General features: G+C 45.1%; 1 protein-coding gene across 1 annotated transcript in view; it reads left to right on the forward strand.

The window, feature by feature from the left end:
* Positions 1-3,737: 3,737 nt before the first annotated feature.
* COL7A1 (collagen type VII alpha 1 chain) overlaps positions 3,738-25,078 on the forward strand; it is a 133,697-nt gene continuing 112,356 nt past the window's right edge. The window contains exons 1-11 of the mRNA XM_066612976.1: positions 3,738-3,822; positions 7,311-7,491; positions 8,328-8,487; positions 8,910-9,003; positions 11,145-11,303; positions 12,222-12,385; positions 13,541-13,670; positions 16,352-16,471; positions 21,821-21,970; positions 22,399-22,518; positions 24,732-24,878. Coding sequence (XP_066469073.1) covers positions 3,738-3,822; positions 7,311-7,491; positions 8,328-8,487; positions 8,910-9,003; positions 11,145-11,303; positions 12,222-12,385; positions 13,541-13,670; positions 16,352-16,471; positions 21,821-21,970; positions 22,399-22,518; positions 24,732-24,878 — 1,510 coding nt within the window. The remainder of the gene's footprint in view (positions 3,823-7,310; positions 7,492-8,327; positions 8,488-8,909; positions 9,004-11,144; positions 11,304-12,221; positions 12,386-13,540; positions 13,671-16,351; positions 16,472-21,820; positions 21,971-22,398; positions 22,519-24,731; positions 24,879-25,078) is intronic.

A 25,078-nucleotide genomic window follows, 5' to 3' on the forward strand; every position in this document is an offset into this window, starting at 1 on the left:
ATAGCAAGTGAAACTACAGGAAGAGCCCATTGTCTGGAATGGACAGCTGCACAGTAGGGTGAATTTTATCACATCTCTGTGACCTTACTTTTTCCATGGGTTGTGGAAACATGGTCAAGTGGCCATGTACGTATATATTTACAGTTACATAAGGCAAACCTGTGGTTGAAACTAGTTTTGTAATATGCAAAAGTCCCTGAATGCTTCATTTACATACCAAAGGAATTTGGTGTTTTTAATTCCCCCTTATTTCCATCCCCCTCAAATTTTTCTGTCTGCATGATATTATCCAAGTGGTTTCTGCAGTGGTGTCACTAAGACTCGCATCACCTGGTGTGGGCGGCCAGCACATCACCCCCCTGCAGTGGGTGGGGCAACACTCTACGTGGTGGGCGTGGTGATCTACCATCACCCCGTCCCCACTGGTGTTTTGGCTGTATCTTCTGATAGAATAAAGATATTTCAACGTAGTTTGTTTCATCGCATTCTGCATGAAATTACACATTGATTGATATATAACATGATGGTATTATTCCTCCAAACTCTGATTTTAGTTATTTTGGTCACTAGTGGGGTCACCTTCCCCCACCTTATTGGAGGAGTTCTCAAACTTTTAGCACTGGGACCCACTTCTTAGAATGACAATCTGTCCAGGACCCATCATAAAGCAAATTAAAATAAATAATTATAAATAAATTAAAGTAAAATCAATAAATAAGGGAAAGCCAGCCCTGTTCCACTAAGTGAATTTTCTCTGTAGCCTAACTGCAACACCCCCCCCCAAAAGAATCAGTAAGATTTTCACCCCTACCCAGTACCCAGTTCAATTTATGTTCTTATATTTCAAGCATATCACTATCAGGACCCACCTGGCTTTGCAAGTCTGAGAGCCCAATCCTATGCCTGTCTACTCAAAAGTAAGTCGCATTATAGTCAGTGGGGCTTACTCCCAGGAAAGTGTGGATAGGACTGCAGCCTAAAACAGAAAAAAATTTCACCTTGCCCTGTCAAGCCTGTTTCATTCTTTTTATTGGGGGGGGGGGCTGCCTTCTGGAGCATTTGTTGAGCTCCAGTTGCCTCAAATCAGGACCATTCCGGTGGCCTCACATTTCCCTTTGCCTGACCTGCCCATGAGCCAAGGCACGTTTGCATACTCGTGAGTAAACGTGACCATGTGGCTTAGTTTTGCTTTCCATAGGGCTCAATATATTTGCCAGCTTGGAGGGAGGGACCTCCTTTTCGGGTGTTTTTTGGGGGCTACATTCATTGGATCAGGACCATTCTGGTGTTGTTGGATTCCTCTCAGCCTGCCCTTTCGGATGAATGAAGGCATGTTCACCTACTCATGAGTAAATGTGCGATACCCCTTGGTTTCTCTTTCCATTGGACTCCATGCATTTTTTGTTTTCTGTTTTTTTTGCCAATAACTTTTGATAGAAAGGAGAGATTTCACTCCCGTTTTTTGCATTGCATTTGGCTCGAAATTCCACATCCAACGGTATATAACATGGTGGTATTACTCCTAGCAACCATGATTTTAGCCTGTCACCCCTCTCTTGCGCACCCCCTGCACCCCCCTAGCGACACCACTGGGTTTCTGCAATATACTCACCACCTGAAGCTCACTTTGGGCATTGCTTTGGACTGTCTTCCAATAGTGAAGCACAGACTTAAACTGGTCTAGTAGATATGTACAGTAATATTTGCTCTTGGGAAGCTCTTATAAAATAAAAAGTTTTTAAAATATGCTGGTTTGAGAATGAGCTACTTTCCTTATAGTAGTTGTTTTAGTTTTTCTTGCACTTTCAATGTGCCACATAATTTGGAAATTATTTTTACAACCATTTCATTAGTTTGGTCATTATTACCTTCATTTCAGAAGGGAGATTTAGAGATAAGAACATATTGTGTATCTGGCACAGTGATTGTACAGCTACTAGGATCATGATCTATTAGGTGTAAGTCCATCAAAGCTGAAGAAGGACTCTGCACCAGAATGCTGAAATGATTGGCACTTTTCATGTGGAGACGGTAAATGAGACACTTTCATCTGTCCTCTTTCATCATGCATAAAGAAGGAGGCATTCAACACAATGGTATCTGGTCAATTAGGAGAAATTGTTATACTGAGAGATAGAGGAGGCCAAGAATTTAGTATAATTGGTCCCTTGGGTAAAGTGAAAACCACAAGTGTATTGTACAGGATAAAGGTGCATTCTTGCATCCAGGTGTAAACTAGCTACTGACAATCCCACAACCCATGATTATCATTTCTTGTAGGGTGGATGTCCTCCCTGATCTCTCAATCATCTAATATCAATGGCTTCTGCCTGACATGAGACAGCATTTGTTCAGTCAAGTAGTTTCTCTGTCAAGGAGTCTCCCTGGTAGTTTCCAATCTATTGGGTTGGCATGCCTATTAATACGAATGACTTTCTGCCCAAGAGATAAGGTGTCATGCTGCGTATTCAAATACTTTATAAGGCTGTGACTTGGTGATGATAATTTTCTTTAACACATCTGGTCTAGAGGGTTGAGCCTCCATTTGCCTGAAGATAACATCTGAAGGTCGCCAGTTCGAGGCCACTGGCACCGTGCGACCTTGAAGCAGCTGACAAGCTGAGCCGGGCTATTCCATCTGTTCTGAGTGTGGGAAGATAGAGGCCAGAATGTGCGACCAGATCAAAAAAGAAACATCTGAATGTTGTGGTTTCTTGAAAGATAGAAACCTTCTTTCAAATTGTAAAAATCCCTATGGGGATTTAAATTGCCTGCCTATGTAAACTGCCTTGAATAAAGTCTAAGGAGAAATCTGAGGACCAAGAAAGGCGGTATAGAAATACCTATATTATTATTATTATTATTATTATTATTATTATTATTATTATTATTATTATTATTATTATTATTATTATTAACTCAGTACCAAAAACACTCCCCAAAAAACAAAGAGCGCAGAGGATCAATGAATGTTCTCCCTTCTAGGAGAGATGTTACAGGCACCTAATTAACCATATACTTATGTTGATATGGCAAAAATTATAATATTAATAAATTATAGTCAATATTCATAGCCAGTAATAGATAGTAATAAATGATATCCACCTTGGTTCCTTTCAAAGAGAAAGGCAGGGTAGAAATACATTAAGTTTCATCCACTTTGATTTTTGTGGGTGACAAAACCTGAGGATTGATGTGGTTACTGCCATGTCTGCCACACCATGCCTTTGACTTCAACATCTGAAAGAATTGTCTGCTGTTTGCAGCTATGAGGATGACTGAATGGTTTTATAAGGAGGAGATAATACTCCAGCAGACACTTTTGGTTCTGGTTCTATAGATGCTTCCCCTCATCCTTTAGCTCAGCCCAATCCGAATGTAGTATTTTTAGGGCATTTATGGTAATACCCCCACTGCTAGACATTATACCAGTACTTATATCTGACATTATTAAAGTACGGCGTTAATAAATGGACTCTCAGCAGACTGAGAAGTCAGTCAGTGGCAGTGCCCTACTCATGTTTACAGTCACCTGTACTGTGTGTAAGAAATTAAATAGGACTGCCAAGTGCTGGAAGAAATTAAATAGGACTGCCAAGTGCAACTTTGTCATGACATGTAGCTGTGAGCTGGGCAGCCAGAACCATGGTGTAAAAGGGATAGATCTTGTGATTTCTTGTCTCCTAGCCTAAACTGATCCCTGGTCTCTCTTTTCTTTCCTCCTTTAGACTCCCACAATGAGCGGGGAGATGCTGTTCCTCGCCGCACTCCATGCGACGCTCTTCGCTTCTGCACAAGTTGTGGCTCAGAAAAGAGAGAGACGTATGTTGATTATTACTTGTGTAATGCTGTGGAATGACCTGTAGTTCAGTAATAGAGCACATGCTTTGCATGCATAAGGCTTGAGATGCAATCCCTGCAACTTCACTGAAAAGGATCTCAAGCAGCAGGGCTGGAAGAGCCCTCTGTCCTAAACCTTGTTGAGCCACTGTCTAGCAGAGTAGTCAGCATTGGCTGGACATGGTATAAGGCAGTTTTGTGTGTTCTCTTCTGTATGGAACTTTACAGAGTAATGTACAAAATGGTTAAGTCCCAGCCCCAAGAAACTTACAGTCTAAATTGTAATTCCCTAAGGCAAGGGTCTTGCCAAAAAATTTCAAAACACAGACAGAGGAATGGCAGAGGTGAGAGAGGGCTACTTTCACCATTTAGAGCTTCCTGCTGACTGTGAGGTTGGTTTGCGTACAGTGGCCTGCTAGAATAAACATGCTGATGGCATACATTCCAACTGTCTCTGTTTACCAGGGGCATCCCCACTTCCTGCCCCTGATAAAACATTGCCCCCATTTTGCCCTTTGGGGGATGTGGGGGGGGGTTGGCTATTTATAATTTATAGTGGCCACACACATGTGCTAGAGTTCTTCAGATTTCAGGCCCCTTTTTATAGATCTCTAATAGTTAAATCTTAGGTGTGGGGGCAGATTCATTTTGACTCAAGCGGATATGTATGTATGTGCAAGGTTATAAAATGCTTCTACATAACTCCCTCTCAAGAGAGTAAATGTTCCTGAATATATCTGAGGTGCAATTATTCTCTAAATGCAATCTTATCTTGTAGGATTAAACATTCTATAAAAATTAGTTAAAAAAAACCCAAAACTCATATGCTATTAGGAAACAGAAATTCCCTGTTTGTACTCTGTGGAACAAGCTAAATGAATCTACAGCAGGGAGACTTGAGTAATGTGTGCATAACTGAGGGCTTAGGCACGGCTGCTTGATATAAGAAGCAGGAGTATTTGGTTCATTAGTTCAGAGGAATGTCCCTATTTTTATCTGTTCCTTTTGGGGGGGGGGGGAATCTGTTCCTTTTCTGTTCCTCTCTAGGATCTGGCACCATTTTTGTCTAGAGGACACTTAGGGGCAATCCTAATCCACTTTCCAGCATCGACATAAGGGCAGTGCAGCTCCAAAGTAAGGGAACAAACATTCCTTTACTTTGAGGAGGCCGCACAAGTCCTATTGGGACAGCTATGCCAGTGCTGGAAAGTTGGTTAGGATATGGGTCTTAGAGAAAGAGGCTGACCCATGAGAGAAAAGGTTCAGCTGTGTAGAACTGAGTGGAATTAGTCTCCTCTTTCACAATCCCTTCCTTTTGAGAGACCTTTACAATATTAGATGTTGTTTCCTTTTGGTACAAGAGACCCATCTCACAGGGAATTCTGAGTCACAGTTTCCTGGCATCTGGAAAGAGTGAGGAAAGGAAAACTGCCAAATTTGTTCCCCATCCCAGAGCGGAACAGACAAGTTGTTTAATGATTCCACCTACCCCTGTCTTGGCTTAATACTGATAGAGTAATCTCTCTGACAGGACATTGAGGCAATTTGATGTAGGTGTTCCACACTGATGTGTATAAGAATATAAGAACAGCCCCGCTGGAACAGGCCATAAGTCTATCTAGTCCAACTTCCTGTATCTTACAGCAGCCCACCAAATGCCCCAGGAAGCACACAAGACAACAAGAGACCTGCCTCCTGGTGCCCTCCCTTAAATCTGGCATTCTGACATAGCCCTTTTCTAAAATCAGGAGGTTTCTAAAATCAGGATTGTAACCCATGATGAGCTTTTCTTCTAGAAATTTGTTAATGCCCTTTTAAAGGCATCTAGGTTAGATGCCATCACCACATCCTATGGCAAGGAGTTCCACAGACTAACTACACACTGAGTAAAGAAATATTTTCTTTTATCTGTCCTAACTCTCCCAACACTCAATTTTAGTGGATGTCCCCTGGTTCTGGTGTTATGTGAGAGGGAACGTCCCTCTATCCACTCAATCCATCCCCTGCATAATTTTGTATGTCTCAATCATGCCCTCCTCAGGTGCCTATTTTCCAGACTGAAGAGGCCCAAACGCTGTAGCCTTTCCTCATAAGGAAGGTGCCCCAGCATAGCAATCATTTTAGTCGTTCTCTTTTGCACCTTTTCCATTTCCATTAGGTCCTTTTGAGATGTGGTGACCAGAACTGGATGCAGTATTCCAGGTGTGACCTTACCATCGATTTGTACAACAGCATTATAAAATTAACCATTTTATTCTCAATACCGTTTCTAATGATCCCAAGCATAGAATTGACCTTCTTAAACACTGCCCCACATTGGGTTGACACTTTCATCGAGCTGTGTTGACCCAATGTGTATATTTTGCTGAGGAAGGGCCAATGCCATTCCCTCCACTACTCCCTGTGATAAGTCTTCTCCCTGGTTTTGGATACGAACATGATACACATATTTTCATTTGCCCCTTTCTGATTTGCAAGGGGGAAAAGGCCCACAGCTTGCTTTATTTTTTCCTCTTTGTGGAAATGAAGCATCTGGTAAGAACACTGAGGTGCTGAGCACTTGTTTCTCTCTAGTGATAAAAGTTCTAGGAAACATTTCTTCATAGCACCGGCCCTGAAGGGAATGTCCCTGCACACACACTCATTTTTATATGTAAATTAAAACTTCCCCAACTTCAAAATACTTGTGCTTCACTCCATGTGTTGCCTTTGAAGGAGCAAAGAATTTACCATGGGAGGGAAGGAGCAAAGGGATTATCCATTGTTCCTCTGTTAGAGAACATATAGGGCCCTTCTGCATTCCCTTCCTAGGTTGGTTCTCAAGACTCTGTGAAATACCTTTTTGTTTTTTCCTGTGCCAGGGCTTCCTATGTTCACCACCCCTTCACTATATCTTACAAGCTGAGAAGTCATTTTTTAAAAAGCTATGATGCCTTAAACTCACCCTTCCTCCAAAGTGTGGAGGGTAGCTCTGCCAACTTGTCTTATCCTTAGAACAAGCTTGTGAAGTTGGTCAGGCTCAGAAAGAGTGACTAGTCCAATGGCAGCTTTGTGACGGAGCCAAGATTTGAACCCAGTCCTCTCAGGCCCTAAGTCCAACACTAACTGTCTACCACACTGAATCATGGATTGGATGTGTGTAGAGGGGAGAATTCAGTGACCTCTTTGAGTAAAGATGGTTCTGGAACCCCTGTGGAAACACGGAGCACCAAGCGAGCTCTTTTTAATGATTTAACTCTATAGGAATGTGTGTGAGACACTGGAGTAACTCCCAATGTAAAGGGCACCTGACTGACATGCCTGTCTCCTTTGCAAATGGTTGTGAACAGCAACAAAGAATGATACACTATCCTGAGAACACACAGTACTTTCCCCAAAGGGCCTCTGCAAGGGCTGCTAGAGTGTGGGCCCTGGCCCAAGTTATGATGAGCTAGAGGTGCTCCTCTGACATGCCGGCTGTTACCTTGCAGTGGTCTGCACCAACGTCTACACGGCTGATGTTGTGTTCCTGGTGGATGGATCCTCCAGCATCGGACGGGCCAACTTCCGCATGGTCCAGTCCTTCATGGAAGGGCTTGTGGTGCCATTTGTCAACGTGGTGGGTGAGAATGGGGTGCGCTTCGGAGCTGTGCAGTACAGCGATGACTCCAGGTGAGTCCAGATCCCTCTGCCTCAAGGGGTCAGTCACGTTAGATAAATTCTTGAAGGCGAGGCCAGCTTTCTGCCAACTGCTTTGAAATGTGCCCTCACCAAAAAGCAGGTTATTACAGGAATCAATCAATAAAAATAACACTGCTATTAGCCACAATAACTGTACAGATCCTCCAAATTCAGTTGTAGTATATCACTGAATACTAAGTGCTGGGGACAAAGTGTCCCCAAAGAGGGAACAAAGAGAAGGGTTGTTGCCATCAAGTCGTCTGTGGAGTTCCCAAAATCATCTAACTAGTTAATAAGATGCTGAATTAGAGAGACTCTTGGTTTAATCCAGCGGAGGGGGGGTTTCCATCCTTGGGGGGGGGTTATAGCTTGTCATTGTTTACTTCTGAGTAGGTTTTTGATTAAAGTCCTCTGCATTCCTAGAGTTTTATCCCTTCTCTGTTGTATTCACAGAGCTAGCTGGAGCTTGGGGGGGGGGGGTGGACAGCTGTTAAGCACCCCAGGCTGGCACAGCAGTGACTGGAAAGTATGTGGTGGTTTGTTTTTGGCTTTCTGGCCCCCTTGAGACTTGAGTTCTCTCTAAAAAAAGCTACAGTCACAACATAACCTCCTTTGGCTCTCCCAGGGAGCTGACTGTTCTGTTTGCTTACAAAACCTCCCTGAGAATCCTGGTGGGACTTGACTTTACTGGAAGGAAAAAGCCCACAACTGTTTGGTATTACAGAAACTATCCATGAGGAAATGCCTAATCCTGCAGATGCCATTTGGGAGATGAAGTCTTAAGAATAGCGGTTTCTGCTCTTACCTTTCATATTCTTTGATCCTAGGACGGAGTTCACATTCACCAGGTACCTCAATGGGTCTGAGGTAATGAGGGCTCTCCGACAAATGAACTACAAGGGTGGAAACACGCGCACGGGCGCAGGCCTTCGATACGTGGCAGATAACTTCTTTGCAGCGAGTCAGACCCGGCCCAATGTTCCAAAGGTACCACGAGTGATTCTTCTTTTGCCAAGTCAAAGAGATGGGAGTTACTAAAGCTTTATCATATCTTTTGATCCTAGATTGCACCTAGCTGATGGAGGCAGGGCCTCAATACAAGTACGAAGACTGATATGACTGTCTTGCCAAATTTAACAAATGGTCATGTTGAAGCAGTTGTGTATCTACTGTAGAGTTCTGTGGAGTTATATATAGTATTCTGTAATGTGGTGTGCTGTCTGCTGAATTCTAAAAAGATATGATGCTCATCTCTTTAAAATAAATGTCACCCTTAGTCCTGTATCTCAGCTGTCGGGCTCTTCCTGATACAGAACCTGTGTGCCATTAAAAATGCAGAAAGAAATATGTAGGGGGATCTCCTTGTTCAGGTGCCTCCGTGACTTACTCCATTCTCTGGTGTCTGGCAGATCTGCATCCTCATCACAGATGGGAAGTCTCAGGATGATGCTGAGCAGGCAGCACTGAAGCTAAAGGGTCAAGGCATTAAAGTCTTTGCTGTGGGTAAGTTATTCTGGCACTTGGGTCCCGTGAGAAATTGGGATCCAGCAAGGACAACTTTCATTGGACCTTGTCCCTTGGCCACTCATTCCCACCAACTCCTCCCTCACTGTGCTGCAGAGGAAATGGAACTGGCTGGCTGACGATTCTAGTCAGTGTGTACACTAGTCCCTGCTTACCACCTTAGGTGTGCTTAGAAAAAGGGAACATTGCTTTTATGAGATGAACCTCCTAGAGTGATTAATACTGTAAAGCTTCCCTTCTCATGGATTTGCTTACACCTGTGGAACCTGTAGAGATGTACAGTGGGAAACGATCCATTCAGAACCCAATCCTATCCTCCCACCTCCACTGGTGCAGCCATACTGAAGAGGAGTGTGCTGTATTGGGGGTGGATGGCGGACAGCAGCATGGATTGGGTGGCTTTGGAGGGGAAAGGAGATTTGAATCCCCTTACCCCTCTCCCTAAGCTTCCTGCTCTGCAATGGGTCTCCTCAGAACTGTGTGAGCTCTTTAGCTGGTGCAAGTCTGAAGAAACAAAGGGGAGGCTAGGGGAGAGGCTCCCCAAAGCTGGCAGCGAGGCTGCTGATGGAGGGGATAGGATCCGGTGCGTGTCATTGCTACTAGATCCACCCCCTCCTGCAGCCTCCCTGCCTCTGTTCCTTCCTCTTCCCCACCCAGTTTTGCCCCCTCCCCTCTCCCACCTCTGCCTTACCTACTCTGGCAGCCATGTTGGGGTCTGGTGATGAATGGGGAGCATGGCCACCTCTTTTGTCTTCACTCCCAAAATAGCTGCGATGGAGTACTCCGCTTGCTGTCAGCAGCCATTCTGCAATAGCAGAACTCTTACAAACACTGTCACAAACACTTTCACAACAGCCTGATCCTGCACAGGATTATGCTGTTAGGTACACAAGTAACATCTGTAGTGTGCTATTTGCACTATAAAGCAAATAGTTATAGGCAGTGGCGTCGCTAGAAGCGCAGAAAGCGGCGTTATGTGTTTTTATTAAAAATTTACCTTATAATTATAAATTATAATCACTTTTAAAGTGTACTAGTAGATGATATAGGTGATACAGCATCAGCAGATGCAGCCACAGTCTTATCCCATGCACCACTCCATTAAATAATAAATAGAAACAAAATAAAATGGTGGGGGTTTTTTTGCAGATTTCTGGGTGTGTTTTTGGGTGTTTTTTTTTTTTTTTTACAAAAAATGAAAAGTGCAGAAAGTGGTGTCATGTGTTTTTATTTTGTTAACACCGTTTTCTCACATGACTAATGATGGCTCTTTGGAAGTGTTTGCATCCTTTCCTTGTCAAGAATGTGAAAGACCTCAAATACTGGCCACGGCATAATATACAGGTGCTTTTCAGGGCCTGGAATAAGGCTTACTTGTACATGTTAGTGACTGACAGCACAATCCTATGCCTGACTACTTGGAAGTAAGCCCCATTGTGTTAGATGGGGCTTACTCTGAGGAAAGCTTGTATTAGATTCCAGCCTGACAACTGCAGCAAGAATAACAAACATAGGGCCCAATCTTAACCAACTTTCCAGCACTGGCATAGCTGTGCCAGTGGGGCATATACTGCATCCTGCAGTTGGAGGGCAGTCATGGAGGCTTCCTCAAGGGAGGGCAATGTTTGTTCCCTTACCTCAGAGTTGCAATGCCCTTATGTCAGTGCTGGAAAATTGGTTAGGATTGCGGCCTTAGGGTTCTTCCAGGCAGAAGTTTCCCTCAGTAATATTAATATTAAACAGGAAATGGGAGGAAAAAGGCAAGTACCTTGCAGAAGAAGTCATGTGAGAGTTTGGCACTACTATTGCCTGTTTCTGTGCCAGAGTTGTGGTGCCACCCATGCCGAATTGCTAGCCTGTTTGAACTAGCAGCAGTCTGGACAAGATTTGGCACAGGGATCATGATGTACACCTGTCACTTGCAAACACCTCCAACTGCTAGTGCTTCAGCAGTGTGGGAAGCCAACCTTATCCAGCTGGGGTGGCCTTCGGAGCTAATCTAGTGCTTATGAACAAAGCAGAGGAAACCCCCAAAGGTGGGGAAAATACATTAAGGAAGGATCTTACCTATTAAGGAAGGAGTTGAAAGTTGTCACCCACTTTCTGTGTCCCCTGTGTAGGCATCAAGAATGCAGATAGCAAGGAGCTCACCAAAGTAGCCTCCACGCCCACAGAGGATTATTTCTTCTATGTTACTGATTTTAAAATTCTAGCAACTCTGCTGCCGCTGATGTCACGGAAGGTGTGTGCCACCACGGGTGGCATCCTACAAACAACTGGTAAACATTTGGAGGGAAGTTGACCCTTGACTTGATGTGCTGCTTAGCTACTGATTCATTCTCTCTCTGTCTCTCTCTCTGTCTGGTTATAGAAAGTGAAGGGTGAAGTCCTTCCATGGAAACACAAGTCAATCCTGGAGAGAGTTTCTGATCTAAGCCCTGCGGCACAGCACTAGGCTGCAGACCTGAGCCCAGTGTTGGTTTAACCTGGCCCTGCAGGCTGGTAGCAAATCCTTTTATTCTGCAGTACTTTCTGGTGTCCACACAGTAAAATCCTTTCAGCTTTGGCAAAGAACTTTTTGCTTTTCTGAAATTCTCTGCCTTTGTTCTTCTTATGTATCTGTTGGCAACCTTCAGTCTCGAAAGACTATGGTATCGTGCTCTGAATGGTGTTCTGGAACAGCGTCTAGTGTGGCTGAAAAGGCCGATTCGGGAGTGACAATCCCTTCCACACTGGGAGCAACTGCAGTCTGTCCCTGGCCTGTCTCCCTGGCTATGGGCCTTCCTTCTTTGCCTCTTAGCCTCAGACTGTTGGCCAAGTGTCTCTTCAAACTGGGAAAGACCATGCTGCACAGCCTGCCTCCAAGTGGGCCGCTCAGAGGCCAGGGTTTCCCACCTGTTGAGGTCCACTCCTAAGGCCTTCAGATCCCTCTTGCAGATGTCCTTGTATTGCAGCTGTGGTCTACCTGTAGGGTGCTTTCCTTGCATGAGTTCTCCATAGAGGAGATCCTTTGGGATCCGGCCATCATCCATTCTCATGACATGACCGAGCCAACGCAGGCGTCTCTGTTTCAGCAGTGCATACATGCTAGGGATTCCAGCTCGATGCGCTGCCTCTTATGTATCAGGCTTACAGTAAGTTACCTGTGCCAGATGTCAAAAAGGAGCCTCACTTTCCCCCTCTTTGTTTTCCTTAAGGCACACAGACATACAGTGGACCCTCAAATCTGGTCTTTGTGGAGCAGGGGATAGACATGCTGAGGATTCGTTGGACTGCTGGGAGTGGTCCAATAGTGGGCTATAAAGTCCAGTACGTGCCGCTCACAGGCCTGGGGCAACAAGTAACAGCGGAGAGACAGGAGGTAAGCAGATCTTCTCAGGTACAGTGACTTGGCACTAGAATGGTCTGAAAAAGGCTTTTGGTAATCCTGTGATTGGATATTGGTTTTATTTTTTTGAAAAGAAGAGATCCATAGTGATGGATCCAAGAAATCAATTGTGCCTGGTTTTCATAACTATTAACAGTGTTCCCCATCCTGACTTTGTGAATAAATTTGTGAAGTTGCTTAACCCATGTTGGATAATTACATTGAGTTCTTTGAATCAACTCCTCTGTCTAACAAATAGAGATCATCACTTCCACTTCAAACTTGACCCTGGGCACTGGCTTGAATGTACTTTTGCACAGAAAGGCCATTTATGTACAACATAAAATAAATGAATATGTTAGGAAGAAGATAAGAATTTAGGTGGAGCAGCAGATCTGCCTTGCCAGATTCTCTGTGAAGAAGGGTTGTTTTTGCTCTATTTCTACAACTAGCAAACAGCCCCTGTAGTCACTTTCTAATGATTGTAACTAACAGTCAACACATGAGATACGGGAAATTCTAGTTTCCTTCATCATGTTTGTGCAGCAAAATGGACGTAAGTGCTAGACTTGCAGAAGGTGTCTCAACCCAATCCTACCTAACTCCCCGTGTGGCAATGCAGAAGAGGCAGCACGGCCTCTGCTATAACCTGTGGGGGAGTCTGGCTGCTGGAGGTCTACTTGGATAAGGGGACATTTGTCCTTTTGTACCAGGGTAAGCCTCAGCAGCTGCTATGGGTCAACTTGGATCTGCACCAGCTCTATAGCTGGCACAAGTCTGAGTTGATCCATGCAGGCAGGTCAGGCCCAGGAAAGTCACTGCTGCTGAACCCATCCCCCTTCCAGGCCCAATCCACCATCTTCTACCCCTTCCGCCCTCACTCCACTCTGCTCTACCTTTCTCCACCTTCCCCCATGCCACTCCACCCCTATGCTGGGCTTACCTGCTTCAGTGGGCCTTCTGAGGTCCATTGGCATGTTCAGGAAGGCTCTGGCAGATTTCCCTGGCTTCCAGCATTTAATGGCTGCTTTTCAGCAGCTGGTGCTGGCAGTTCACACATTTTGCAGGTGCAACAACCTGATAGGAATGGGCAGTGTGAGTGATGTCATATCTGCAGAGGAAAACCTATTCTTCCTTGCTTTTGGACAGATCAGTGTGGGACCTGGTGAGACGAATGCTGTTCTGCGTGGCTTGAAGGCAGGAACAGATTACCTTGTCACTGTTATTGCTCAGTATACCAACATCATTGGAGAATCCGTCTCCGGCAAAGGACGTACCCGTGAGTAATGTGGCCTGTTTCTGATAAGTCTGTATTCTGTGACTAGAGACCAGTGGCATTACTCGTTTTTGCGTCACCCGGTGCAGGAGGCCAACATGTCACTCCTATGGTGTACCTCCTCCCATGCAGTGGGCAGGGCAACTCCCTGGGCAGTGGGCATGGTGATGTACCATCGCTCCACCCCTGCTGGTTTTTTGGCTATAACTTCTGATAGAATAGAGATCTTTCAACATGGTTTAGTTCATCGCATTCTGCATAAAATCACACATCGAATGATACATAACATGATGGTATATTATTCGAAAATATCAAGATTTAAAATTTTTTGCCCAGTAGTGGTGTCACCCCCCCCCCCATGTGCGTCACCCAGTGCGGCCTGTACCTCCTAGTGATGCAACTGTTGGAGACTGTCTGAAATACTAGTTTGTGGTAATTCCTTTCTGAAAAACTTCATTAGCTGGGGTTTCCTTGTGTTCAAATCACACACGTAGGACTGTAGTATATGACAATCTATGTATGTTCCCTAGATGGAACTGCTTTCTGTGTAGAAGCATTGTTACGCATGGAGTAGACATAGTGTTCAATGGCAGTGGTTGGGGTACAGTGACTTGTCCTTTGTGACATTAATGTATATTTTTTGGGAAGCTCAGAATGTAATGTAGTTGAGGCAGTCTTCATTTGAGTCTCACCATTAATAAAGATCACTATTAGGGGCATTCACCTCTAATAAAGATGCTGCCAACTTTTTTCATTTTTGCTGCGATCTAGGATTTTATGGTTGAGTGAGGGTGGAATTGGTTGGATTTGTTATATCCTTGTGGCACATCCCACAAGACTCCTAGCTCTTGGTTATGGTATGTATAGCAGCACAGGTCTACGTTATATTCTGGTTATCAATGATATCCATCTTTAGGTAGATCGGTCTAAAATGGGTTACAGTTGTACCTCAATTTCCCTTTTCTTATTGTTAGTATTTTTAAAGAATCACTCTTTTAACACATCATTTCAAGAGTTCTGTAAGTCCCACATTAATTTTTGACCATAGATGCAGAACATATTGGGCACTAACTTTTTCTGGGTGGGAAAAGAGGAGAAATATTTGGAGCGGGGGAGGGAGGGAGGGAGAGAAGGAAAAACTAGACATATACGGTACAAATTTAGAAGCAGGTCCCATGTTGCATTTTATGATTAAATCTAGGTTTGGAGCTTGTAAAAGTTGAAGACTATTATTTTGTAAAAAAGATTGGAAATCCAATGGGCACCACTAAGAAAAGACTCATGGTAATAGTGACTCCCTTCTATGGCCTTTGGTTTCTGTTTAGTTCATCTAGTCCCAAAGTAGCGCATTCCTCCTGTATGTCTTCTCAACAGGTAGGTGTAGTAGTTCTGGAAAAGCCAGGTTTTTTCCAGTAGTTCTGGAAAAGCCATCTGAATGGCAGATGCGCTTCAATGTCAGTAAGTGTAAAGTCATGCACATTGGGGCAAAAAATCAAAACTTTAGATATAGGCTGATGGGTTCTGAGCTGTCTGTGACAGATCAGGAGAGAGATCTTGAGGTGGTGGTGGACAGGTCGATGAAACTGTCGACCCAATGTGCGGCGGCAGTGAAGAAGGCCAGTTCTATGCTTGGGATCATTAGGAAGGGTATTGAGAACAAAACGGCTAGTATTATAATGCCGTTGTACAAATCTATGGTAAGGTCACACCTGGAGTATTGTGTCCAGTTCTGGTTGCCACATCTCAAAAAAGACATAGTGGAAATGGAAAAGGTGCAAAAGAGAGCGACTAAGATGATTACGGGGCTGGGGCACCTTCCTTATGAGGAAAGGCTACGGCGTTTGGGCCTCCTCAGAAAAGAGACGCCTGAGGGGGGACATGATTGAGACATACAAAATTATGCAGGGGATGGACAGAGTGGATAGGGAGATGCTCTTTACACTCTCACATAATACCAGAACCAGGGGACATCCACTAAAATTGAGTGTTGGGCGGGTTAGGACAGACAAAAAAAAAAATTTCTTTACTCAGCATGTGGTCGGTCTGTGGAACTCCTTGCCACAGGATGTGGTGATGGTGTCTAGCCTAGACGCCTTTAAAAGGGGATTGGACAAGTTTCTGGAGGAAAAATCCATTATGGGGTACAAGCCATATGCGCAACCTCCTGATTTTAGAAATGGGTTATGTCAGAATGCCAGAAGCAAGGGAGGGCACTAGGATGTAGGTCTCTTGTTATCTGGTGTGCTCCCTGGGGCATTTGGTGGGCCGCTGTGAGATACAGGAAGCTGGACTAGATGGGCCTATGGCCTGATCCAGTGGGGCTGTTCTTATGTTCTTATGTAGGTTCAAGTCCCTGCTCAATTACTAAGCTTCCAGGATGAGTTGGAGCCAGTCACTGTCTCTCAGCTTAACCCACCTCATAGGGTTGTTGTGAGAACAAAAAGAGGGAAGGAACCATGTACAACACCCTGAGCTGCTTGTAGAAAGGGTGGTATAAACATGTTTAATATAAATAAAATAACCCTTGTGGTGAGTCTTCTGTTGACACACTGTATCCAGAGGGTCCTTACTTATTGCGGGACCAAAATGTTTCAGTCCCGAGTGAAAGACAGAGGGCTGATTTCACTCATAGGGTTCATGAATTTTTTCTCCTCTTTCTTCTCCCCATCTTATTTATTTTTCAGAAATGTTGTCTGGAGTAACAAACCTGCGGGTGTTAGAGGCTGGACCATCCTTCCTTAGACTGTCCTGGGCACCTGGCCTGGATTCTGTTCAGGGCTATAGGCTCACCTATGAAGCCAGAGGTATGTGGAGAGCATGACATGAACTGCCGACAGCTCTGAAATACTGGGTAAAGTGTGGTTTTTTTCTACTCTCACCTGAATCCTTTTGTAAGGTAAAGCCGTAACTGGAGGGTTACCTGGAGGATTATATTGGAGGATTACTCAGTCTCTGTCACAGCCTCCTGCCCTATGATTTCACCTCAACCCATCCCATAAGCTTGAGTATAGGTAGGATCCTTTCCAAGGAAAGAGGCAATTCGGTTGTTGGATAGGCCTTTTCCCTCTTGGGCCAATCAGAATTGTAATTGAGAAAGGGATGATTATGTGCCTACATCCACAATTTCTCCCTCATTTTGTGTCCATCAGCCTGCCCAACTGCAAGATAACTTCAGCAGGAAGGAATTTTTATTTTTAAGTTGCAGGTTATCTTAAACAAGTGGCTCCCTCCACATCTGCTCCTGGAATTTCTTGGTAAGATGTAGTTCAAGCCACCCTGTGACATGCTGCAAGGTCATTGAACTCGATGTCTCCCCTTCTCCCTCAAGCAATAGCCAATGAAGGGGAGGTGGTGGAAGGAAACATTGAGTGCTGTGATACCATGTCACATGTCTGATTTAAAGAAGTGCAATCCAGCAACATGGGTGAGCAACCACCATAGGGTTAGGGTAGTGTGAAGTTTAGCCTGAAAATAGAGAAATAACTCTTGTATATCCTAGAGCAGGGGTGCCCAAACCCTGACCCAGGGGCCACTTGTGACCCTCGGGGGCTCTGAATCCAACCCTCAGGGAGCCCTCAGTCTCCAATGGGTATCTGGCCCTTTGGAGACTTTCTGGACCCCCTGCTAGCCCGATGCAACTGCTCTCAGCATGAGGACAACTGTTCAACCTCTCACCTGAGCTGTGGGACAAAGGCTACTTCCACTACTTGCTGTTTCACGTCTGTGATGCAGCAGTGGCAGTGAAGGCTGTCCTTGGTTTTTGCAAGGCCTTTTATAGACCTTGAGCTATCGTAAGGCCTTCATTCATATAAGTTCCATCTCTAATAAATTCATTTATGTAAAGTTATTCAAATTTTAAATGTAAATTAATTCATTTTTTGCCCGGCCCTCGACACAATTATGTGTGGCCCTCCTGCCAAAATGTTTGGATACCCCTGTCCTAAAGACTTCTTAGTTAGTGGTAGGGAGGTGGGGGAAGTTACCATGTTTCTCTTGGCTTTAAAGACTCCAGCTGTGCCAAGAGGCTGGCAGTGGAACAGAGGCAGTTGTCTGGAAGATGGAAGCACAGCCATCCAGGGCTTCAGGGGAACACACCCCCACATGTGCTTTAGGGGTGGAGCTCTTGGTGAGGAGATGTATCTGTACAGGGAGGCAGATTAGAAAGGGGAGGGAGACACTAATGCCAGTGGCCAGCTGGAGATGTATGGTGAATGTGCTGCCTGGGCATTGTAGGATTTGTAAGCATGTGCATTGTGTAGTAGGGTGTGCTGGTCTGCTGGGGGTGGGAGTGAGTGGGGAAGATAGTCCAGGCTTGGCGGAGACACTGGTGAAAAAATTTGCTTATGGTTTCCTGTCCTGTGCCTGTTGGAAGCTGCACCTGGGTCTGCCCCTCCCCAGCCTGCAGCCATCCCAGTGCTTACAGCCCTGGCAGCACTCCCAGAGCCTCACCCTGAATATGGTCACACCTGCTGCCAAAGCATTGCATCTCCCTAGTGAAGAATGCTGGCCCTGTGGGCTCTCAGATGCTGCTAAACTTAGCAGAGCCAATCACAGCTTTGGCTGCCACTTTGCCCCACAAGCACATGGGGCCCAGTGAGCTACAGCTATTGCCACATACAGCCTGTAGCTAAATACAGCCTGCAATCAGAATTGATCTGTAAGGACTTCCAGGGAGTAGCCATGTTAGCTCATTGCAACACAAGTAACAGGGTCTTGTAGCACCCTGAATGCTAATGGATTTATTTCAGCCTGCGCCCTCACAGACTACAACCTACTTCATCAGATGCATGAAGTTACCTGTAACCATATCTGCCATGTCCCCCTAGCCTATGGTTTTAGCTTTACTTCTCTGTCACTGCTGGTTAGTTATTGGCACCTCTTTTCATACCCATGAAAATGGGCTCAACTTCCTGCTCAGTGGCTTACCTACTTGCAGTTGCCTGAATGGGTCTAGAAAGAAGAGTCCTTCAGCTCTCATAGTTCCTCAGACACATGTGCCTACAGGAAAAAATGAGGATATGCAGCAATTACCTGCAGGAGAGCTGGACCTGCTCCTGCCTCCTCTTCTCACTGCCACCAGCACAGATACACATGCTGTGCACACTTTCACCCACAGATCTCAGAAAGTGATGTCTAGATATTTATTGGCAGGCTTGCAGAATGGGTTCTCTGCAAGGTCTAGGAGACTATTAAAGGCATTCTTCTGACCCCTTCCAGTCCTTCAGTTTCTGTCCTTGGTTGTTTTCATACAGAAGGATGGAATTTGGAGGAATTGGTCAGTTTAGATCACATAAAAAAGGTCTGTCAGGTCAGCATTTCTAAAGTGTTTGCATTATGCAGCATCTGTAAAATGCTATGGAGGTGGGAATTTTCTGAAATAAGCGATATCTGGTAAGAAAAGGCAAACACAGCTAGTGTAAGAGAGGGGCAGCCCAATCCTGCGCACAACAGCTGCGGGTAGCACCTCAGGAGAAGGGGACTTTCATTCTCTTCCCCTGGATAAGGGAAGTAGTCTCGCAATGGGGCTACTTGATTCACCGCTGACCAAAAGGTCTGCAGTGAGGGAAGAGCGTTCCTGTAGGGTGCTAAGCCCCGCACAAATGCTCTGGATCCTCCTCCCTCCCTCCCCCACTCCATCCTTCCAGCACACCTCCTCCCTGCCCTCTCCCTGCCCCCCTCTCCCCAGAATGCCTCCTCTCCGACTCCCTCCCACCCACCTTACCACGGCTTGGTGGTCCATGTGACCACCGAGTAGTGGAGGCTGGACGCCTGCCTGGCGCTAGCTGAGCGCCAGCCAGCACTAGGCTAGCATAGACACTTGCTAGCATAGGCACGTGCCTTACAGCACGTTCGCAGCAGTGCACACCGGCAGTAAGCTGGCACATAGAGCCCAGGATTGGGCTCTACAGCTGCAATCCTTTACGTGCTTTCCTGGGAGTAATCCTCATTGAACACAATGGCACTTACTTCTGAATAAACACGCTTAAGATTGTGCTATAAGTATGGCATGTTCATATTGCAGAGCAGCATAATCTAAGCACAGCAATTTGTACTGTAACCAAAAGAGCCTGGTTTAGTTGTTTAGGGGAATTAGTGCACCTGGCCTATTGGGACTCTGGGACCTTAGACTGGATGTGAACCAGCGTTCTGCAGAAATTCCCTTTACTTAAAGAAGAGACTGAGAGAAATATTCCAATAAATGATTACAGCTTTATTAAAAGGGACACAACATAGATATCCAAAAGAAATCAGTAAAGGACTATTGTAGTGCCCTAACCAGAGTGTCCTATAGTGGTGAGTGCAGTGTCGTGAGAGTGTATTTGGTGCATCCGAAGAAATCAGAAAGAGGAATGGTAGGGAAGGATGTCAGGGATCCCTGCTCTGCCAACCCCAGCTGCTACCTAAAGATGGAGAGAGAAGGGAACAAGGGGGGTGAGGGAAGAGAAAGAGTTCAAAGTGCAAGGCATAGCTACCTGTCTGGACGTCTGGTCTGTGAGCAGCTGTGAGCAGCGTTGTGGACACCTCGGAGAGTGACCCCGTGTTAGGGCACTCAGGATAGTGACTCCAAGTTTGGGCACTCAGGAGAGTGACCATTTGCTAGTCAAACCCTCTTAGTATTTAAGGATATTGAAAAGTTGCTTACGTGTAAGCAGAATGTTTGGGGGATAAATGTGCAACTTAGGGTGTTTGCTTTTAATGTACCAATAGGTAACTTGGGTGTGAATGGAGGAAATTCCTCTTAATCAACCAGGATGCAGGTAAACAGGGCTAGCAGTGTCAGCTAAAATGCATATTAGCTCTTTGGTGCCTGAAGATGTCTAGCAACTTTAAGTGAAGTTTACCTAAGTTAATGCAAAATACAGGTATACTCCAATGTTTTGGTACAAAATACAGAAGTTACTGAAATTGCATTCAGGAAAGCAAATACCAACTGAAGATACAATGGAAAACCATCTGACAGGATTACTGAGTTTAGGATTATCAGTTTCTTTCCAGGATGTGTGATTGTGAGGGGAGAAGAGGGAATGCACAACCAAGAGTCTGAGCTTGACCAAAGTTGGAATGAGGCCTGTAGGCCAGTGTTTTCTGGGAGAATAGTTCATTTTACCTGCTGGCATCCACATAGGAAGGCCTGTTCTTGATATCAAAGTAGCATAACCAGAAATACAATAAAATGGGGGGATTTTCCCGTAACAGTACTTCTGGCTCCATTTTGCTCCCCCCAACAGACTGGATTATTAGACTTCATTGGACATGGAAACACGCATGTGTTTCTCTGACAAGCTTACTTTGTATTTGTTCATGCCTAACAGCCCAATCCAGTAGCACTGGTGAAATGCACATTCTGCCAGTGCAGGCTGCTGCAAAGCAGCCATAAAGCGCTTTGTGGCAGTACAAGCAGCCAACATGACAGCAAGAAGGCCTGAGCCTTCTAACACATGCTGGTGGATGTCAGGAAGCCCACTGGAGCAGGTGGGCCCAGAGCAGAGAATGAAACAGAGAGAGAGAGAGAGAAGAAGGTGGAATGGGAAGGAGATGAGCAGGGTATGGGAGGATTAGGCCCAGGAGAGGGACAGGTTTGACGGCAGCACATGCCAAATCCAGACCTCCTTCCTGGGCCTGATCCGTCTGCATAGGTAAGCAAACTAGTGCTTATGACAGATGTCCCCTTACCCTGAGGAGACCTCCAGAAGCCAAAACTCCCCCACAGGATTCAGTGTAGGCAGTGTGGGTGCTGCTGCATCACCACACAGGGGTTTAGTAGGATTGGGCTGAAGATAACCTTCTTCGTTAATAAAAAGCAACAATTGCCTGGACTTTGCCATAACTTGTGTCCTGCAATGATTTCAGGAGGCTGTACATACAACCTAAAGCAATGTGGGTGTCTTGCCTTGGGGGGGGGAGTACTGAATCTGCTTAGGTATTCACCTTAAAGACTGTTCATATTCTGGACACTTTTGGTCATAAAGTTGCAAAACGAAGATTTCAGAAGTAAAGAGGTAAGGGCTTAGGATATTCTTTTCAATGCCATTCTGAAATAAGAGGCATCCCTCATAATGAATAGTGTTATAAATGAATGAGCGTTGGTGATCCTATGCATTCCTAACACTCCTGCTATGTTGGCTCCTGACACTCTCCTTTTCTCCTCCAAGGTGAAGCCCCAGCTGAGGAGCTGACTCTTGAACCCAGTGCGACATCTGTCCTGCTCAGCAACCTTCGCCCCAACACCCACTATGTGATCACGCTCTACCCCATCTACCCACGTCAGACAACTACACCTGCTGTGGTTAGTGGCCAAACACGTAAGTCCCGCCTGGGTTAAGCAATTGGGGCATGGAGATTTTGGCAGGGAAATGTTCTTTTCAAGAGAAGAAGCTGGGCTGAGCCAGACTGGGAGAGGTTCTGCAATGGCATTTCCTAAGAAGGAAGCCCTTTCTCCTTTCTTCAGCCTTAGGGAAAATACTCCAATCCACAGACCACGTGGGTCACTTTTGTGCCCCTTTTCCAAGTCTGTGCTCTCTTTTTAGAGACTGGCTAGGCTAGAACCATACATAAAGTATCAGTATCCCCACCAGAAAGGTTATTTAGTAAATACTTAAAACCACATCCTTTGTTCTGAGCAAAAGTTAATTAAGAGTAGCCGTATGTAAGAATGTGGTTCACCTCAGTCTGTACAGCAGGGTTATTAATAAAAAGGCATGTTAAACTAATCATACCCTCATGTTCTCAGTGGGTTTGTCTGGAGTGCAACAGCTGTCTGCCCAGAACATCTCTTCTCACAGTATGCTGGTGACCTGGCGAGGGGTGAGTGGAGCAACTGGATACCGTATCACCTGGGGACTCCACTCAGGTATGTTTGCTCAGCTGTTTCCATTTCCTTCTTTGACTCTGATGTTAACATGCTAGAACCGGGTGTGAACCAGTGGCATTGCTGGGAAGGCAGACTGGTGCAGACTGGCATAGGTGCCACAATCCAAGGGGCAGGGGGTGTCGGGCATGCTGCCCGAGTCTCTATGAAGGGGAGCCGTCTCACCTGCCCTTGCTTCCAATTGGCAGCAAATTGCAGCACTCCAGAAGCAATTGGTGATGGTGCAATGTTGCACCAATGTTATCACATCACCGCCAGGCTATTTCCCGGTGCCACGCTTTGTGCCTGTGCTCCAATCACCATTGACCCCTGGCCTGTTTCTGCCAGCAGCACCTGCTGCTTGTCATCATGAGTGGGGAGGTGACACCTGCCCCAGTGGCACTGGCAGTGCCACTGGTGTGATAAATTGATATGGCCAGATAGGCCACTTGACTGAATAACAGCAAGCCCCAGAGTGCTATGCAGATAGACTTCTCGTAGACCCAGCGGGACTACATGATAGGAACATAAGAATCAACCACATAAACTGTCCTTAAACCTTATGAAAGTTCTATACTATTTTCACTTCCCAAATTGCAAATATGTATAGAGCTATGAGATATTAGTGCTGTGGCTATGTGACAGGAACCCCTCAGGGAAAGACAGAGACAACAGTGCTTGTTGAGTATTTTCACTGACAACTATGGCTGAACTAGACGTGTAGGAGGTGGGGTGTATTGTAATCGGATTGTTGATCCATACCAGTCCAGGCAAGTCTCCAAGCTTCCTTGACCCAGGACCTAATATAGTCTAAAGCACATGACTGGCCAGAGTAAGCCCTTCATTCAACTTTCAGAACATGAAAGGAGAAGCACCACTAGTCTGCATACAAAAGCATCTTTAGCCTTTGTCAGAAATGCTTATAGTATTAAACACATTTATTTATATGAGTTTTCCATAATATATGGGTCAGAAGTGTCACATTCTCTTATTATGCAGAAGTCCTTATGCTCCAATCTTATTGGTGAAGTTTCCCCATATTCTGCTCTGGCATTCTGATGTTAGTGCACCAAAGGATCAGTGCCGGGTGTTTGACTCCTTAGCCTTGGTTCGCTAGGATGCTTCTCTGCTCAAGCCCTTTAGCCTGTCAATTTATCTATGAACATAAAAAAGAATCTCTTGAGAAACCAGAGAGTTTATTCTTCAATGGGGTCATGATCACATGTAGTGGATAGAATCCTAGACTTGGAGCAGAGAGGGCCTAAGTTCAGATCTGTACACAGCTACAAAGGACAGTGGGTCAGTTAAGTCACTACCTTTCAGCCTAACCCCTCTTCCAGAATTACTGTGAGAATAAAACGTAATGAACTCGGTGATCTCACATATGCTGCTCTGAGCTCCTTGGGGGATACAGATGTGATACTGTACGTCTTATAAAGCAACCACTTGATCCAGGGAATATTTTTTCTCCATTTTGTTTTTGATACATAATTTGGTGTTGATGTGTGTCCATGGAGGCACAGATTCTAGGATAGATGAGACAGTCACTATTAGGGTAGGCAGCTGCTGGGATTCTATCTGCTCTTTACTATTCTTATGATTGTTAGAAAATAACCTTCAGTGTGGTAGAATATAGAAACTACTCTTTATTTTCAGAATATAGATTTGAAAGGTACCTTGGAGGCCAAAATCTTACCCAGTGCAGGCAACTGCTGCACCATCCCTGACAGCCTTTGCTTGAAAACCTCCAGTGAGGAAGAGCCCACAACTGCATGGGGCAAACTGTTCCAATGCTGCACAATTCTTACAGTTGGAAAATTCTTGCTCCTGTCTAGCCTAAATCACCTCCCTGTAGTTTCAACCCGTTTGTGCTAATCCTACCCTTAGGAACCACAGAAATTAAGTACCCCCTTTCTCATGCATGACAGCTATTCAGAAACTGGAAAACAGCAACCATAGCTCATCATAGTCTTCTGTTCTCCAGCTTCTTAAGGTCTTTGAACAACTTTAACCATTCTTCATAGGACTTGGTTTCCAGACCCTTCACCGTCCTAGCTGCTCCCTTCCGAACCTACTCTGGGCTGGTTTATCAATGTCTTTCTTTAAATGTGGTGCCCTAAACTGGATGCAGTATCCATAGAAGCATAGTGACTATTCATAAGTAGAAAATAACCACTGCTGTAAACTTTTGTGGTTGTCACTCTGTGCTATTTCAGGTCAGGATATTCAGAAAGCTGATGTGGATTCCAGCAAGAATTCTTACTTGTTGACTGGGCTGCGACCAGACACTGATTATGTGGTGACTGTTGCTCCTATCTATGGGCAGGTGGAAGGACCCAGAGCCTCCATTAGGAGGAAAACTGGTAGGTGCACAAGGGAGTATTTTATTATTTTATTTCATTAGCTGAGCAAAGTTAGACCTATAATTTCATTACTGCCCTGTTTGGTATTCCATTTTCATTTAGTTAGCTTGTAATGTTAAAAGTGATACAAACACTGAGATACGGGAATGAAATTAGAAACACACGTTCACATCTATATTCAAAACAGGGAGCAATGTGAA

Source organism: Tiliqua scincoides, chromosome 2, assembly GCF_035046505.1.
Source record: "Tiliqua scincoides isolate rTilSci1 chromosome 2, rTilSci1.hap2, whole genome shotgun sequence".
Classification (NCBI taxonomy): Eukaryota; Metazoa; Chordata; class Lepidosauria; order Squamata; family Scincidae; genus Tiliqua; species Tiliqua scincoides.